General features: G+C 37.6%; 1 protein-coding gene across 1 annotated transcript in view; it reads left to right on the top strand.

Moving 5' to 3' along the window:
• The first annotated feature begins 2761 nt into the window (after positions 1-2761).
• The window catches only part of dars (aspartyl-tRNA synthetase), a 41249-nt gene continuing 24115 nt past the window's right edge, over positions 2762-19895 (top strand). Inside the window, exons 1-6 of the mRNA XM_005807676.3 lie at positions 2762-2909; positions 7014-7116; positions 11767-11796; positions 12084-12141; positions 14252-14344; positions 17140-17242. Coding sequence (XP_005807733.1) covers positions 2887-2909; positions 7014-7116; positions 11767-11796; positions 12084-12141; positions 14252-14344; positions 17140-17242 — 410 coding nt within the window. The 5' untranslated portion in view covers positions 2762-2886. The remainder of the gene's footprint in view (positions 2910-7013; positions 7117-11766; positions 11797-12083; positions 12142-14251; positions 14345-17139; positions 17243-19895) is intronic.

The raw sequence follows: 19895 nt of genomic DNA, 5'->3' as shown, positions 1-19895 counted from the left end.
GTCTTAGAATGGCCCAGTCAAAGCATAAACCCTAAAGATCAATTGAGAGGATGTGCAAGACTTTGATACGGATATTCATGGATCCTCTCCCATCTAATCTGGCTGAGCTTGAGCTTTTCCAAAGAAGAGTGAATAAAAGTGAATGATTAACTCAAGAGAGCTGAATACAAATGCACACAACACATTTTTACTTTAATTTAACAGTCTTTCTGACACATTTTGCATTGTATTCAATTTAGAATCAGAATAAAAAGGACTTACTATGGACTCCTCGCTTTTAAACATTTGATTAATAAAAGCATTATCTATTTCCTGTTACTTCACAAATATGTCCAACCTAGTGTTGGTCTGTCACATAAAATCCAAATAAAACGCACTGAAGCTTGTCTTTAAAATTGTAATTGACTACAATGATTAAAGTAAGGAGATGAATGGGTTCTGCTTCTCTACAAACTGACTTTGGTCCCCAAAGCTTAAATTTTAGATAGGCAGTCTTGTTAGGAATTCACATCTTGGGTGCAAGAATGTTCCCTTCCATTCATTATTAAAGTTTTCATTCTCTCTGTGCAAAGACAAACTACAATATTCAACATCACACACCTCTAGCGCCTCCTTCACAGGAGCGGTTTAGGAAGTTTCTACCTTCTGTGATGTAAAAGTTTCAAGAGTAAATGGGGAAAACTGATGTTCAATTTGAATGTTTTAAACTTACATTTGATGAGTTAAAACACACTCATTCAAATATTTCCCTGCTGGAAGGTCAGTATCCTGGGTTAAAGGCTAAAGTTGTTGGAGAGAGCAGGAAATTGCTCCCACTGGTGATTCATTATCTCTACACCTCCACATCTCAAGCTTTAAACTTGGATTCCTTAAAATTATTCAGCCTTACTTAACTGTTAATGTTGGGCACTGTAAAAACAAAAAAGGTGTAGCTTAGCAGACACCGGCTTAAAAGAACAACTAATAGCCTGAGCTCCTTTTGTGCAGTGACACGCTTCGCAAAGGTTACACTGTTTTAGGGAGGAAAGTGAATGACAGGAAGCCTGTTTCCTGCATCAGGAGCTCCTGTGGCCAGCAGCCTGAGAAAAGCTTTGAAGACACCCCCGCTGAATTCAAACCACCGTCACTCGCTGTGCCAGTCCGCTCCTGCAAAGGTTACTGGATACCTGTGTGCACTTAGAGCACTCAAGCAAAGGTGTGAATGTGCAGTTGAATTTTACACTTGGTGTGAGAGTAAAGCAGCCCTCTCATGCTAATTACCTGCTGCTAGTTGTTTATATGACCTGTATTCCATGTGGACTAATTTATCAAGGTCATATAATTAAATGTAGTTAAAAAGTGTTTTACATGGTACTAAAACTCTTTCAAAATTATCACTGCTGCATGTGACATAAGTATGTTTTCTGAAGTCTCTGAAGTCAATAATTAACTGTGGCATCAGTGTAAAAGGTCAAAAACAATCTGCAAAGTCTAACCCCCAGCCCACAAAACAGAAGAAAAACGCCACGATAAGACCACCAGCCAACCACAAATGAAATGCTGCAGTTCCTCATGCCTCATATAGATTGGGCAAAGATTTATCACTAAGGTTCAGATGACAGCAGGTGTATTTTCTTTAGACATACCATGTTTTTAAATTGATTTTTCTTTAAAAAATACTACAAAGAAAAGGAGGCACTTTTCATAGTTGTTTATGTTCAAAAAAGTCATTTATGAGTTTTTGGATTGGAATGTATTTAGATGATTTGAAGTGGGCTGCGTTGCACTAGGCCAGTCACCTCCATTGAACTTTACATTTACATATTACAGCAGTACTTTATCTGGATTTTAGCAGATAGATTGAGACAAAGTAGCACATATGCCTGCCAAGGGAGTTATTTGCCTCATCATGAAGATGGAAGCTGCTGAAACCTACTTGGAAGCAAGATGGAGGTAAATACATGGCAATAAGAAATTAAAACTTGTTAGATACATTAAAAAAATAAAAACTGGGACAACGGTTCATCTTTTTGTAGGTCAAAATATATTCATGTTTAATACTAGGATGATCTAGGCCAGGGGTGGGCACTCCTGATTCTAGGCAAAGTCCAGAATTACATTACAACTGAGAATATGATGCAACACCTGATAATGGATGTTCATGGATGGTCTGCATCTAATCTGTTTGAGCCTGACTTATTCTACAAAAAATAATGACAAAATAACATTTTATATACAAAACAAAAACAACAACAAACAAACAAAAAGAATGCTTTATTTTCTTTATAGCGCAATAGTATTCACTAATTGTGTTGGTCCTTAATACAAATAGGTTTGTTGTAATATTGCTCCCACTCCTTGATAGGAGGAAATCCTATAAACTGGATGGCTTCATGCAATCAGCTAGACTTTCTTAGACAAATGCCTTTTTATTTTTTGGCCTATTACTACTTTATATTAAACTTAACCTAATTAAATTGTGTTGTATTTGGAACTGAATTTGACCTGATTCTTACAATGTATTAGAGTACCTTGGAATGAACTGGATTGATAGGAACTGAATTTAAATCAAAATAGGTTCCGCAAATCTGGGCATTAGATGATTTCATTTCTGTAATTTAGTTTGAATTATTTGTTGCTTTGAAGTTCTCTGCACAGCCTGAGGAAATTACTCCAGACGCATTTCCCTACAGATGTTTGATGTATTTTGTCTGCTCCGGACAAACACTAATAAGGCGGAACTACAGTCTGTGACTCGTTTCCAGCCGGAACTGTGCTCGGTCAAAACAGCTCCTTCCTTCCTGGTCCCGTCCATGCTGTGAACAGCTGATGCGGTTTTTCTTCCCCTAACAAGCAGTTGTAAAAAAATTAAAAAATTATCCCAACTTTCCAAGAATAAAACTGGAGATGACGAAAGAAGAAGCAAACGGGTAAGAGCGCTGTGAAAGTAGCGTTTGCTGTAGCACAGCTGTCAGAGCGGCGTTTTGATTTCATCAAGGTGCTAACACGGCTAGCAGCTAACTTGCAACAAATTGCATCAGCAATCAGTTTCATTTCAGTTTGACAAAGTTTAATTTAGCAACTTATTGAAATTAACGGAAGACCACAAACAACAAAGCACGGAAAACAGCAAGATAACTACATGCCACGGTTTAGATACGTAAGCAGGATATTTTCATGTCAGAAACTATTGAAAGTTGACATGACTTAGCTGGCTGTTTTCAACACAAAGTTCATAATTGTGCTAAAGCCTGATGGTTTTTAAAAAATTAAAAACAATATAAAGTATTCACAATTTGTGACAATCTTTGGTCATTCAACAGCAAAACTTACACTATTATTACGAGAAACGACTGTTGATTCTAATTTCCAATAAAACTTTTCTTAGCTTTAAACATTTAGAAAGGAATCTCGTAAAATTTGTTCATCATGTGCTTTTTAATTGTACCATATACAACACGCACTGTTATCTAAATATGGCAACAATAATGGTCATAGTTGCTCCCAATTTTCTCACTATGTACAGTATTGTTATTTTATTTTATTTTTTTACATAATCAACGTTTCCACCACCTTGCTTGAGGTTTATAATTGGGCATTTAGATTGACGTTAGAGGTGACATGAAGGATGCGTTACTGGTAATGAACGTTTTATGGCTTGTCACCAGAAGTTTGATAGATATTTCATCGAGGCAGGTTTTTTTTCTCGATTATATTTCTGGTGATTTGAGATTCAAGACTTTGGAGCTTTGTGAAAAAGCTGAAAAACTCAATTGAATTCAACTTAGTGTATCTAGGTTAAAAATCCCAAATACGTCATAATTTTGATATGATTGAATTGCTATTTATTTCTCAGGAATTTTAAAAGCATATATTACATTAGTGATTTTTTTTTATTTAAACTTGACCTTGCAGACCATTAGGGATTTAGAAAAAGCAAGCATGGACCAAATCTTTAAAATGTGATCTTTGCTGAACCTCTGGTGCTTGAGTGAAAACAGGCCTGATTAAAATTCTTTACACATTACTTTTTCCTGTTTAAGATAAACTGGTCTCCACTTCATACCTTGCACATGTACATAGCTAAGTAACTTTCATTTTACTGTCAGTCCTGCACTTTATATTTTATATTCATATTTTATACTGTATTTTATTCTGGAGTAACCTCATAACATTGGAACCTCAAAACATTGTCCTGAGCCGTATGCAACGAAATTTCGTTCTGTATACACCCTGTGCATGCAAAATGACAATAAAGTCAGTCTAAGTCATATAAACATGCAGCACTGCTTAGAAGACAGTGCTACATCCTCAGCTCCAATAATCAATAGGAGACTTTTTTTTTCTTGTTTATATATTAAAGAACTTGCGTATTGTAGAAGGTACTAAAGTATTTTTGATCAGTTATTGAGACAGTTCAATCTGAAATATAATTTAATTTTGTTTCATTAGATTATAAAAGTACAAAACAGTGAACTTCTATTGAGCAGCTCCTTTTGTGGTCACCCAAACATGTAAGATGCCGTTCAAACTCAACAGCAGTCACTCAGATGAAGACTCTAAAATTAAAATGTTTTACTCTAAAGCAGGGGTGTCCAAAGTCGGTCCTGGAGGGCCGGCAGCCTGCATGTTTTAGTTCTCTCCCTGGTTTAACGCACCTGCCTCAAATGATGGCTCGTTAGAAGACCTAAAGGTTGTTGGTACCACCAGGGAGAGAACTAAAACGTGCAGGATGCCGGCCCTCCAGGACCGACTTTGGACACCACTGCTCTAAAGTAAACTTTTAGATTGAACTTCATTTTATAGGAAATGGCTCTCATTCTGTTTGACTTTAGCTTTGTGAACTTTGCTCAAAAAAATGTCATTTTGTTTTCTATTTAATCACATAAAACACGTTTTATTGTTGTTTTATGTGGTTATCTTAGAAGTGTTTACTATTTTACAGCAGAAGAGGTATTTTGTTTGGGGACTGAAGCTGTTGGATCCTGGACATGTTTACATAATTATTTTTAATTTTGTTGAGCTTTCATTTGTTTAATAGTTGAGTCTTTCTGTAAGCACAATATGAATCTTCAGAATCAGATAATTTCTTCAGAATCAAAACAACAATAAAACAACATTTTAGATGGTTGCATACCACTACTGCTGTATCAGAACCATTACGTATCACAGATATCCATATAGTGAAGATTAGTTTCAGGTTTTATAGAGGGAGAACTTGGGCTGTTGGCTTTGCTTTAAAGCAGTGGTATCAATGGCACATTAGACAATAGAGGAAGTAGAACCGGGATTTGATTCGTCCCTTGGAAGTCATAATATGTTGCTGTTTTTGACTTTTGTTTGGGCTTTATTGCTATTCATAGCTATCCTCTGCTCCCTGTTATTTCCTGATCTCACAGGCTTCCTTCAGGTCGAGACTCCTGGTGTTTTGGGAAACCAAGCAGCTGCTGTTGATGCACCTGCAGATTTAGAAAATAATTATGAGTTAATAGATGAGTCCAAAGTTCAAACTGTATGAATTTTGTTCTTAAATCTAAAATACCAACTAGAAAGATTATTAGGCTATTATTCAGAAAAAAATCATTTACACACTTTTAAAAACTAAATAGAAAATTTAAAACTAGGAGACAGAGAGAAATTATTCCAAAGCATGATTATCCATAACCCCAGAATTGTATCATATTTTACAGCATATTTGATTAGGATTCTATGTCATTTTTTTTTTTTTGTGAGCTTTGAGTTGATTCTCCTCTTGAAGAAGTGCTGCTAGAATCTGGTGAAATGGATCTCCACCCACTGCATCAGCAGAATCCGTAGTTTAATTCAAACAGTGAGATGGGACCAAAACTGCATTAGTGTCTGATTGTTTCACAGTTGTTACAGTTTAAAAACCACTTACTGCCAGTCCAAACTGTGTGCAAACACATAAGAATATATTGTTTTGTTGTTTACTTTGGACAGTTTAAGTAAAAACTCTTAAGCTGACGTGGAACAAATGCAGCTTCTGTCATGATTGCTCTTTTAATTTGCCTTCTGCTGCGACACATCACCCAAATCAAGCCGAACTCTGGAGCACATCAGCAGACACCCTCTCTCGGTCTCTGCTGTTTATCCGACCAAAAGGAGCGGCGGCGTGTTGACGCGAAGAGACAAAAGGATCGTTTTATCGTAACCAAAGTGTGTTGGCCCCATCTCTATTTAATAATTTATGATGCTTTCATGGCCATTGGGCTCTGAAAATTGATTAAAATCAGTTTTATCTCTGAAGATAATCCAGAGAACTTTAATAAATAAAGCCTTTTGAGATGAGCGTTGAAACATCAGCTACAGCATGTTTGCTCCATTCGGGCAATCAACACAATCTAAATCAACAGTTCTGTGAAGTTGTGATAGCTTTAATTCATATGTCAGAACATAAACACTGCAATATTCAAATTTATTTCTACAGTAGTTTCTGGAAAAGGTTCCTGCCCTTGAAATGCACCTTCAAAATCTTCAAAGCACCTGAACAAAAACATCTCTACATGTGTTAAAAGGCAGATGCTCTGTGTTTGTGTACATTTGTGGTAATTTTGGCTACTCCTGTCACAAATGTCACAATTTGTTAGCCTGTTTATACTATAAAATGTAGGTACATTTCACATCCCTAAGAGCTCAAGTAAAGAGTTTTTAATCTGGTAAATAAAGACACCTTTATGTTATCATAATGGGATAATCTGTGTTCTCTACAAACAGTTACAGAGTTAGAGATTGTCGGTCTATCTCAGAGCTGGAATGTTTATCTACCTAATCTTACTTTCTGATATCTCAATCTTAACTGCTCTCCAAGCTCTCTCCGACCCATTCATCTCAACTCCAGCTGTTTTGTTTGGAAGAACAATAGGATTAAAGAGAGTTCAGACTTTAAAGCTGGAGGTAGTGATGGCTCAGAATTAATTTTCCCAGGCGCTCAACTACTTCCTCGTGGGATGCAGGAGAAATAGGAGGTGGAAGTTGACTTTCATGTTTATGTTGTGTCTTTCTTCCTGTTTCAGTGCAACGGAGGAGGAGCAGCAGGCTCAGTCAAAGAAAGCCCTAAAGAAACAGCAGAAGGAAGCAGAGAAAGCTGCTAAGAAGGCTGAGAAACAGGCCAAGCTGGTCAGTGTTGTTGTTGCATTTTTTTTCAGTTTTGATGTTTCACATCCGCCAAAAATCTTACAGCTGTGGAAGATGTGACGTGTTGTTCTGGTGGGCATTGTTGGCCCAGCAGGGTTGGTGAGCCAACAGGGTGTTGAACTCTATTGTTCAAGTATTCCTGTCATTTCGGTCATGTTTATGTCCATGCGTAGTGTTGTTTTCATATTGAATCATCCCCACATCCTACACAGTAATGCTCATATTTACTAAAGCACTTTTGCATTTATGACAGATGGGTTATGGAGATATTTTTGGATCATTTTAATCAGATAACTAACAATAAAAACAGTTTCTGCAAAGTACATAGTTTTTTTTTTACACATTTCTGTAACATGCTGAGGAACAATTTCTTTGCCAACTTAAAAAGCAAAGATGGACTAAATATTTATCAAACTTAAGGTTTAGATTGTATGAAATTAATTACACATCTCTGACGGTTGTATTTCGTATTATTCAAACTAAGGTCTATTTCCTGTAGGTAAAAATGAAGCAAAATAACATAACAACACCAACAGTTTAGGATCTACTCCTACAGCTAAGAGATGTTTTTATTAAATATAAATTCATGTTCAAAATATTATACAACTGATTAAAACTAACTTATCAACATTTTACTTGGTGGTTTCTCTGTAGTTTATAGAATTGATGAAATGTTTCAAATACATATTCACACATTTATCAGCTCAGAACCGCCTTAGTAAAACAAGCAGAGTTATCGTGGCCTAATTGTAGTCTGGATGTTGTTGTGCCATGTCTTTGTGAACAGGTCTGAGTCTCTTGACTTGTGAATCTCATTGTTTTGTTTCTCATCTCAGCTAACGGGGGTTTTCTGACAACCTGAAAGACATCATGCTTCTGGAGGTGCTGGCTTATCTGCCCTCTCTGGTCACTCCAAAACCGAATTAGATACAAAAGTTACTGTATTGTTGGAGATGCTTTGGAAAAACAAAGGATTTTTTTTCCAGGAACTCCATGCAGAAATAAGTCAAAAATAACAAACTGTGCAATGTAGCAAACATTTCTTTCAATTGAACTCTGATAAGGTTGTTGGGCTTCATCCAAACTTGATTGGTCTTCACCTTCACCTGCAGGTCAGGGAATAATACTGTCATCACAAAGGATTGTTTGGAGTGCAATTGTTCCTGGCTTATGTAGTCCAAGTGCTATGACCACACATTTTACGTGGAAGTGCCATTTTTAGCCAGTTGGACATCAGCAGAGGCCACATTAGGAAGTGTTGGAAGCAGGGATGAAAATGAGAGGAAAAAACAAAATTGGCATACATTACAACTGTTAATACTATTGCAATATTTATCAATATTATCGTCAATGCAATAGTTATTCTTTTAATATTGTACAGCCGTAGGCCTGAGCAACTTTTCAGAGGAAGATTTTAGGAGACGTGTGGCGTCATTTAAACTTCTGACGTTTTCAACACACGTCCATCTTATTGAATAATAAGATTTCAGGGTGAAACACATTAATCACTATTTAAATTGAAATAATTTAAAAAGCTTTATTACTAAAATTCTAAATGGAAAAAAAATCTTTCATAAAAAATACAGTTTTTCAAACTCTAGAAGAGTTTGTCTTGTAAACTGTCAGTTGACGGTTCAAACTCCTACTCTGTCTCAGTCATTGTGTCCTTCACTTTTATCAGTTTCTGTTGTTGCTACAGTGTAGCTTACCTCCATCAGCATGTGAATGGATAAAAGAATATCAGTAGTGTGATAGGCTTTGTAGTCCTCTGGACTAGATAAAATACTATACAAATACAGGTCATTTACTTAACATGTATTCACAAACATTCAGACAAACTAGTTTCATGGTCAGGAATCAGAATGATATCAGTGCAGAATAAGAAAGTGTCTGGCCAGCTGTAAGCGAATCATGAAAGGTACTGACAGAAAACTGTAAAATGTGTGTAAAAAGTCATGTAGGGCGTGCTGTGGTGGCGTAGTGGTTAGCGCAACCCATATTTGGAGGCCTTGAGTCCTCGACGCGGCCGTCGCGGGTTCGACTCCCGGACCCGACGATATTTGCCGCATGTCTTCTCCCCCTGTCCTTCCCCGTTTCCTGTCAGCCCACTGTCATATAAGGGACACTAGAGCCCACAAAAAGACCCCGTGGAGGGGTAAAAAAAAAGTCATATGTAAATGTTCGTGGTGATGTAAACAGACCTTATGTCCAGTCACTTATGAACTTGTCTACAGAATACAAATATCCTGGCTCCTTATCTGACGTTGACATGCATTTCCTTCTACCAAAGGCCTCTTATAACTTCATAAATTATAATACACACCTTTGGTGGCTTTTCTTTTTTATATACTTCTAAGCATCAAGATGGAGGATTTGTAAGATTTATCCTGTCCCCCTTTTGCCATACAGGAGATGGGATTTTTGCTGCTACTGAAGTTTCAACAAAGAGACTATAAACTTCACTTCTTTATATACACACCTTCTGCAGCCACACACTGCTGCATTCACTGATCAAAGCTTCCCTTTAAGTCCTTTTTCATTAGTTTTCTCAAAAGTTCTGTCGATTTTTTGACATCAAATTTGGTTTTCTTGACTACAAATGTGATTTTTACTTAAAGGTTGACTGCTTGATTAAGTTAAAAGGCAATGCTGTGCAATTTAGTTCATCAGCATTTTTAAGAAAACTCATTCATTTTCCATTTAATTATTCCTCATCTTTTTTTCTTTTGACTCCCTTCCTCCAAATATTTCAGAATTGTATGTGTGTTGCTTTGAATTATTGTCTTATATTAAAAGATAAAGGGAAACAAACATGAAAGGAGGAATATGCTGAAAAATGTAACTTTCTCTTTGACTGCCTCAAACACGCAGGCATGTTTCTTTCTTTTGGATCTCTGTGGGTTTGAAAATAACTCATTCAGTGAGGAGTTTATATTAGCTGAAGAAAAGCACTCTACTGCTCAGGTTCAATAAGACTTGGTCTTCTTTAAATTCTCCCAATATTTCACCTTTGAAATATTCTACTCTAGCAGTTTCTTGGTTGAATTTAGATTTTTTTTCCAGGTTGTTTTTCTGCTTTCTGTTCCTTTTCTGCTTTCACAAATGTCACCTGAAGTTACAAATAGATGCTGTACACTTAGTATGAACTGGATATATTTTTAAATAAATACAAAAGTAGACTGAGAACAGATTTTTGTTTCAGAAAATCTGGGATTGCAAACAGTTCAAGAGCCTTGTAAAATTAATTCAACAGATAAGTCATAGAGAAGTTACAACATTATGGTCCAAACGGTTTATAACCCGCCTGGCCGGCTGCTATCTTACTCCAGTGTTTGTATTTGATGAATGTTGTCTTAGTAACCTATTTTATTTTAACGTACAACTAGCAATGAGATAACACAAGAAAAATGAATCATTGCCAATTACCTCAGGGCAAACTGCAGACAGGAAAAATGTAAATATTTGAGAACACTTGAGGTCCTACAACCTGTTCCTTGATTGCTTTATTTGCTATGTGCTGTCGTGAAATGCCTGGTGGGTTATTTTATCATTCCTTCATAGTTATTTAGCTTAATTTACAGTCTGTCAATTCTTTGCATAGCAGAAGAAAAAAAAATATTAAAGTATCCAGTTATTATCCTTAAAATCAGACTGAAAGGCAGGCAATGACATAGAACCTAATTACTGTAATCCTACAGTTTGACCAAAGTATACTAAAGTGTATCTAAATTAGAGATGTAGTTTTGATACAGTGCAGCGTTGTCACAGCTGAGGTGCCTTTGAAAGGTGAAAGCAGTGAAGTGTCATCTTCTAGTTGAATTAAACCAGTCAGCATCATTTCATGGAGGCAGAGGCTGCTGTCACTGTTAGATCCACCAGCTGCTGCTCACATCACTGAAGCATAGTCGGCATCGCCTTGGGGAAGACCTGAAAGCTGAGTTGAATGTTTATTGCGTGAACATCGGTATGTTTTTTTTCTTCTTCTCTTTTTTTCTTTGCCCCTGCTAGCTCTACGCTCATTCTGCAAACACTTGTCACTTTTGTGGGGCTCGGCCGCTTTACGGCTAAAGCGGGTCTATATTCAGTTGATCATAAGCTGCAATATCATCCATCATGTGACTGAATTATTATATCAAGGGTGGGTGATTCCAATTCACTCCACTGCCAGCAGCCATTTCCGTGCCCCAATATCAATTTGCATAGAAAATGGAGCCACAGCATTGCCAGGGCTGGATCTCATCGCACTCTGGGAGTCATTTGCCTGGAAGTCCATGCAGAGATAAAGAATATCCGTCCACTTACACTGTTTCTATTACATAGCAATATCTCGTGCTGCCATTACTCATTGCCCGTGATGTTTCGAAGCAATGTGTGGAAGAGCTGTGAATTCCAGGGATCTGACGCTCGGCTCTGGGGTTGAACGATGAGTTATTAATTTTATTCAAATCCTCAACAGCAAAAGATGGAAACGCAATTTACATGACTGTTGTAGCAAAATGTTTCTCCATTTGAAGGCAAATGTTTTGGTGTTTTCTTTTCTTTTTTTGTTAATTTAACAGCTAGGAAATAATAAGATGACTATCTACCAGCAATGCCCCCTGACATTTCCTGTTGTTTTCCTTTTTCTTTCAGGCAGCTGAACAACAAAGTGCAGAGGAAGATGTAAGTATCCTCAAATGACCTCTGGCTTATTTTTTTAGGTAGTTTTTTGCTTTTCTGTCTTTTGGTATTCTGTTGCAACAACTGGTATGCAAATACCTGCACGCATGACTCTTGGATCCTGTTTTTTTGCTGCACAACTTCTCCTTAGGATCATGATAAGCCCTAGTATCTCTGTGTCTCTTATCGCAGATGTAGTAGACAGACAGACGTCATTACAACAAAGTGAAAAAACTGTCTCAACTGTGATAGCATTATGTACTAAAATGTGTTTTGTTGTCTTTTTAAAGGATTTTGCCAAGGACCGATATGGGGTGTCGGCTATGGTGCAATCGCAGCAAAAACTTGGTTGGTATCGGAGCTACCTCGACTCACCAGCACATCTAAACCCTCACAATGAATAAAAACACTGATAAATCATCAATTTAATAAGCTGATTGACAGAATCCAAAAATAAATAGTACTTTTATGCATATCTCTAAATACTGTGTTTCTCATCGTCATTCAAATCTGTATGTTATTTTGCTTTTTTAGTCTGATGTCTAACAGATGATTTCACAGTCTTTGGTAAGGTAGAAAAGGTCCACTTTTAATTTCAACAGAAATCCAATGTCTCTACAAAGTATGCATGTTCCTGTAACCTTTTCACATTCACCAGAAACTTCAATTTATTTAATTGGAATTTTATGTAATTGACAAACACGAAGTGCATGTTTGTGCAATGGAAGAGAAATATACAATGTCTTTAACATTTTATTGCAAATACAAATATGAACAGTTTGTCAACCTGAAATTGAAATACTTTTTTAACAAAGGAGAACTGTTCATCAGATCCCAATACACTGAGCCCTTCTCTGAACAATTCAAGAATCAGACGGTATTTGAACAAGTACCTGAAGACAATGTAGGGCTGGACGATATGGCTGGAAAATCCATCATGATACAGGCATTTCATAATAATTCTCAATTTTGATAATTATTGATTAGTTTTTTTGTTTATATATTTGAAATACTGTCAAACTGGTAGCATGACCTGTTCTGATTTATCCTCTGTTTTCACCCCAATTATGAGGCAAAGTGGCAGAACCTGAAACTGCTACTGCGCTAGTTACTCAACAGGTTGTTGCTAGGTAACCAAAGTTTGGGGCAACTTGAAACTACATGTTACCAAGCAGGTTGTTGCTAGGTAACCAAAGAGTGAGTTAGTTGATGCCACAAACCTTGCTTCCCTCGACATGAGAGGTTCAGAGGCTAAAACCTTTCTCCTCTGCCTAGATCCCCCAGATAGCTGTGCGGTTCTGGATCAAAGTTCACTGACTCTACATCTGCCCTACCTAAACTTAGTCTAGAACCGTCTCTGGTCCAACAAAAGAATAAATAAGTTGAAAACGATATAGTTTTTTTGCTTCTACTGTATAATAAACCCCTTTATTTTGGTTTATCACAAAATCTGGATAAAATACATTCAACAAAATGTGAAAATATTTAAGCGTATGTATGTATTTGCATTTAAAGGTTGTATGATTTATTTATTTAAAACGGGGACAATGTACAAGATGTATTAACCACAATAGGAGAGATGCACTGTACCACTTTAAATCTCTAAGTGCTAATTTCCATTGCTGTTTGTTACCAAGGTGACATTACAAAGTTTACACACTCATTACTAAGACATGAGGAAATTACCAGTTATTGTTCCACACGTTTCATCTACACTTGTTGAGAAATACAGGTTGTGCAGCTGTTTGTACATGCAGTAAGAGTGTTTCAACCTGTTTTTCTGCATGAACTCCTTCAGCATGGTAGTAGAGCTAGAAGTATTCCAGTCAAGCAAACTGATTAAACAGGCTTATGATAAACATCACAAAACAACACCTCTAGTAGCAATTTCATCGATACCAGAGATAATTCATCAAACTGCCTGTGTTTGAGAACTCCCTAGATGGGGAAAGCAGCAGACAGACCTGTTGCTGCCGTCCATCTGTCTGCATATTCTTTCAGCATCAGTGGCAACAGACAAAGTGAGGCCTCCCTCCCTCACCTGCATGCTAAGTTCAGCCATAGGGACGAAGCGGGAGGGGTTGGGGAGCGGGAGAGTTGACGGAAAGTTCTCAGCCAAAGGGGCAGCTCTTTCTTTAGTGTCTCTGCATGATTATCAGCAGTAAGCATGCCTTAGAGTGATACAAGTGAAACTAGACTCAATTTGTCATAAAGCCCAGGGAGAATAGCCAAATTTTAGACAGCTTTCAGCAGCTCTTCTACTGTGTCTTATTTATTAGGCATGCCTGTAATTTGAGCAGTTTTACTGCCTGTTTCACCACAAGCACACGCTTGCTTCTTCACATTTTGTTCTACCTTCGGGAGTATGAAGGATAGTCGAGGGAGATTATTATTTTTTTGCTCAAAAGTTGGGGAGTTCTTTGAACTAATGAAAAATTTGTATGTCTATTTGATCCAGACAGGGCATTGGTCCGAGTCGAAGACCTTACTCCACAGAAAGTTGACCAGCTGATCTGGTTGCGTGCCCGGGTCCACACCAGCCGAGCCAAAGGTGAGATCACTCCTTTGCCTCTGGGCACTTTGTTCACCTTTTATATCAGAGCATACAAAGAGCCAGGCTGAGATGCCCCCCCTGTGCTTATCCTTGGTGTCCTATACTCTGCAGACTAAATCATCTGCCCCTGAGCCATTTTCCTCCACAGCTCTCCTTTTAGTTCAACATCAAACAGCAGAGGCAGCCGACAGTGATGTGGACTTCTTGGATTTCTTATGACCTCAACAACTGACATCACTCCCCTTAGCTTTAATACTAACTTTTACCACCCACTGCTATCTACATAATGCAAAAAGTATTAAAACTGTTTGAACTTTTAATTGATGCATAAATGAAGAGAAAGAAATACAAGGTTGTGAAATACAGGAAAAATAAGTGTTTTGCAATTAAAAATCTAAAGTGTGTTTTTCTCTGGACTCAACATTTTGTAGAACCAGTTTGTGCTGAATTTACAGCTGCAAGTCCTCTTTGGGATATGTCTCTGACAGCTTCGCTCGTCCTTTTAATGGAAATATCTGCTAATTTTGGGCAAATTACCTCGACACTTGCCAGACTGAATGGAATGTATCTATGAACATCAGTTCTCAAATTTTGGACAATTTCAACATATGAATACAGTTTGATACAGTCTGGCTGTATTTTTAGTTTAGTGAGCCTCAACTCTTCTGCAGCCTACAATACATTTTTTAACATGTTTCCTCTAACAGAGCTTTTTTTGTCTCCACTGATGGTCATTTCAACACCAAAAAGTCTGATTTGACCCAAACACCTCCCACATGTTTGCTGTATTCACCTACATGAGTGGTGGCAACCTGAAAATGTTACTACCGGTACTTATTGCATTCCCAGAGTTTCCCCCCAGTTGTTGGGGCACCAAGGGGGTGCACAGTGTTTTGGTATTAAAAGAACAATATTCATAGTTAGTTTGTTTTGTTACCATAGCAACAATCTGATGCTATGAGTTTAATCTTTGAATTTGAGCTCTATTTGTTCACAAATACAAATTAGTAAACTGCAATTATAACTTATTGCTTTTTAGGATGGCCAATTAAACTACTCCTCCTCTCCCAGAATTCACTAAATTTAACACAGAAGCTGTTTTTAGCATCAAAAGGTGATCCTAAGTCAAATTCTGCTCAAGGCCTCATAAAGTCTTGGACCAAACCTGCATGATGACTTAAAAAAGCTGCACAATGGGAGATTTAATTCAATGCTGCTAATGGGGCTTTAGTAGCTCTTCCATTTCGTGTTGGTTGAGTTTTTAATAAGTGTCACAGAAACTGTTTTGGTTGCTCAAGTTTATGGGACGAGTTTCTCAGATATCCACGCAGTCATGCGTATTGACTCTGGCAGACTAAGTGGACAAAGCATTTGATACGGTTTGATGCATCATGTAACCGGAAAAATAATACTAAAAAAATTATATAATAATATAAAACCAGTGTAAACCATGGCGGGCTGCCAGGCTTATAATACACTGGGGGAAACCCTGCATTCCTTCAACAATGACTTTTGTGTGGGCAGAGGTCAAATTAAGGTGCAGTTCAAGAACAATAGTTTGACTGATTTTTCCCACCTGATCTCTGCATCTCTGCAGCTTCTCTATAGAGTTGGCATGAACCTTTTGGCTGCTTCTCTGATTAATGCTTTCCTTCCCTAAACTTGGTTAGGTGGACAGCCAAGTAGGTTTTCAGCTTTGCCTTGCCCTTTCCATTTTAGGATGATTAAATTACAGAAAGATGGACTGTTTACTAATAAGGTGACTTCTGAAGGCAATTCATTGTGCTTGATTATATTTACAGGTATCAGAATGAAGAGTCTTAATACAGAAGCACACCTAACTTTTGAAAATTGCGTTATTAAACGTCACTATTGGTGGATTAATATTATAATATGTAATGATTGAAGGGGTATGAATACTTTTTAAAAGAAACTGTTAAAAACAAGCAAAAACTTCTAAGATCTCAAACCAAACAGAATTTATGTTGAATTGGACTTGTCCCATTATTTGCCTACAATTTTCCCTTTTCCCACCCTCTCCTGGTCAAGCAGTTTGACAGTCTGAGGGTGTTTTCTAATAAAATTCTCAGACTGGCTTATCACTGCCAACAGGAAGATCAGATAACTCAGTTGCAGCAACTGACAGCCTTGGAGCTTTTGAGTTTGAATACAATGAACTGCCTAAGCTTGACTTTGTTACTCCTCGGCATTAAACACCCCACCTTTTTTCTGCTCGGCTAAACCTGTCATCACAAACAAACCTACTGACATCATAAACAAACCTATTATTGTATTTTTTGACTATTTCCTTTCAAGATAACTTCCAGGGTCAAGAGTTGCTTCCTATCCACTTGTGTTTTAATTCTCCGTGCTCGCTGTGGGATGTCCGTGTGAGCAGACCAACATCCTGATTCGGTGTGGGATGAGGTTTGTTTTTTGGTGGGACTTTGGCATCGGCGCTATCCCCACCACTCCCCTCTTTCTCTCACCCAGCAAACATCAAAGTATCTGGGTGGTCCTTCTATGTGCAGACCTGAGGTTTTGTGAGCTTGTTTGTTTACACTCTTCCAAGGTGTGTGTTTGACTTTAAGGTAGCTATCAGACTTTCTCCACAAAGTGCTGTTCAAACACAAGGCTTTGTTTGCAAATGTTTGACCCTCTGCAGCTGCAGGATCCAGTCTTCCTTTTTATTTCACTCAGCAAACCAACCCTGCTTCCAACTAAGTGTTTTTCTTTTTTGTGATAAGTCTGTTAGGCCTGCACCACCTATTGTTGTTGCTTTGCTTTTGCAGGGAAGCAATGCTTCTTGGTCCTGCGTCAGCAGCAGTTCAACGTGCAGGCGCTGGTCGCAGTGGGAGATCGTGCCAGCAAGCAGATGGTCAAGTTTGCCGCAAAGTGAGTACCGAGACTGTTTTTCCTGTCAGCCGGTGCAGACAATGGTGGGAAAATCCTGGGCTCTAATCGTTCGCTGGTCCATTTTCACACATTCTAAACCATGAGAGGAGGAGGGGGTTGGCAATCAGTCATTTTTCACATGACAGCTGAGGCTGGCTTTTAACAGGGTGGAATACGACGCAGTTTTTAATGGAGCACTTCCTGTTAAGATGGCAGATACAACGGTGTGGAAGCCACACTTAAGTGCAAAACATCATTAGTCATTTTAACAGCTAAATTGTAGCCCATTACTGCTAGTCTATGAATGAAAGCAATTTTCCGAGGACGGAGGAAGGGACACAATCGCGCTGACTGAGGCTCACATTAGAGGTTCACTTAAGAGCTTGATTATAGAATAACTCGTAATGGGAGCTTGAATTAGATAGAAAAATGCTCCATGATAAAAATCATGCACGTGCTGAAATATGCAGCACATTGATTTCAAAACAAGCATTTTTTCATGCCCTGTACTTAGTGAATTTCACGTGTGAGACCTTAATTATTATCTGCAACGTTAATGGCTTTTCTGTGGATGTTGCCAAATTAGTACAACGGTGACACCCACGGCTGTAATCGACCACATGAAAAAGGCAGTTGATGCTCAGCTTTGGCAATTCAGGTATTGCAATAACAAACACCGTTTAAGATGTGACCATAGCTCAGTTCAAAAGCACCTCCCTAGGTTTGTATGCTGTGCCATTCTTGCAGCCATTCAAATATTAGAAAGTAAATACTCTGAGTAAAGGCAGTTAGCCAGACAGTTCAGATAGAGCAGAGTCAAGCCTGCTTACAGAACATGTTGAGCTTTGTAACTGTTTCAGACAGTTGCCTCATAAGCTCTGCAGGTTCTGACATCTTCACTGTGATCTGAGCTGGCCTTCCTGGCCTCTTTTTCTCTCACTGGTTATTTTTAAAATAAGCAACGAAAGATCAAGAAATACCAAACATTTCAAAGAAACTTTAAGCATCTGTTTACAGGGGCCTTTCTTAAAATCAAGTAAAAGTCCTATAGATTTTTGGATGCATTACCTGCATAATCTTCACTTCCATTAATTTTCACCATTTGCTCAATGTATGCAATGATATTACTAGACTATTGCTCTATATAGTTTAGCAAAAGGAAATAAAGGCTTGGCTTAACGGTTGAGAAAATTAGCAAGAGTTATAACTTCAGTGGTATAAACAAGTAAGACTGCAACTAGCAATTATTTTAGTAATCTATTCTCAGCCGTCAGCATCTACAACAACTCTGAGGAAAATTATGAGCTGCATCAACATTTAATTTCCCCTTGGAAATTTTTTTTTTTTTTAATTTCTAACAAGCCCCACTGTTTTGTTGCTGAGCTTCAAAGACTGAACATCTTGTCATCCAACAAGTATTAGTTTGATGTTTGCTAAGTTATGCCAAAATAAAATTTTCTTTAACATTTTTTAAATTAATTTACATGTATGCCTGGACTCACTGTGATGCTAACACAAAAGTCTTCCAGCAGACATTTGATTTTATGTTTAGGATCTAAACCATTTTTTGAATAGTCTTTATTTTTATCTCCTTTTACAAGACATGTCATCCATAAAAAAAAGAAAGAAAAAAATCTACATGACACAAGGCTACCACAATCGAATATTGTGTTCCTTTGAATTTAGTAGTACAGATATATGGATTATATGTAAAACAAAACCAGTATTTGACAGACATTTGTTGTTAGGCAGGAACTCAAAAAGAAATAAGAAGATGTGTAATTTCAGCATTTTTAGTTAATAAATGACAATTTACTTGATTGATTTATTTTTTTAATTTAGCAGTCCTTCTACACATACTTTACATCCAAGATATGCTTACCACATCCATGTTTTATATGGATCCTCTACAGTTTGTTCTGCTATTTAGTGATTCACACTGTAATTATGATGGTGAACCTACTGATGCTCAGAGTGGAGTGTTGACGTCAGCTTGAGCATATGGCTCAAACTCCTGATGTTTGTTGCAGTTCCTCTTTAGATGACCTTTGGGCTGCACTTTGCCATCATGTGGGATTAGTGACTCTGCAAAATAACTGATGGTTCTCACGGCCATGAACTTAGTTTGCTCTTTGTTGTCGTGTTAAATCACAGAAACCCATCTCTGAAAACACTAGAGAGAAAAAAATGTCTTCAGACTCCTGAATAATTGTCTCTCTTCTGTCTGTAAAAGCATTTCATCTTCAATCATAAAATGATCTTCATGGGAAAGAGATCTTGGGCTTAGAAAACTTTGCCTAACATTTGCCCTCCTGTTCATTTTTTACTGGGAAAAAACCCCATCACCTGTGAGAAAAGATAAAGTAGATAGCAAACAGCATATTACTGTTCAGAAAGATCTTGATAGTAAGGGTTGATAACCAAAAGATATCCAAGATAAGTTAAATCTACTAGAGGTCAGTAGTATAAAGTTAAAATATTACTCTTCTTATCAAAGCTTATTGTACTGTATTTCCCCAAGCATTTATTTAGGTTTCGGGTGTATCTGCAACTCTTACGTATCACGGTTCCTCAATCTACTTCTGCAATGTTTGTGGCATGACGGTTTGTGTTGCAAAACTTGGCACCTAGCAACGGAGCAAGTGAAAGTGAC

The sequence above is a fragment of the Xiphophorus maculatus genome, chromosome 7, assembly GCF_002775205.1.
Source record: "Xiphophorus maculatus strain JP 163 A chromosome 7, X_maculatus-5.0-male, whole genome shotgun sequence".
NCBI lineage: Eukaryota > Metazoa > Chordata > Actinopteri > Cyprinodontiformes > Poeciliidae > Xiphophorus > Xiphophorus maculatus.
This window is presented reverse-complemented; position numbering and strand designations above follow the sequence as displayed.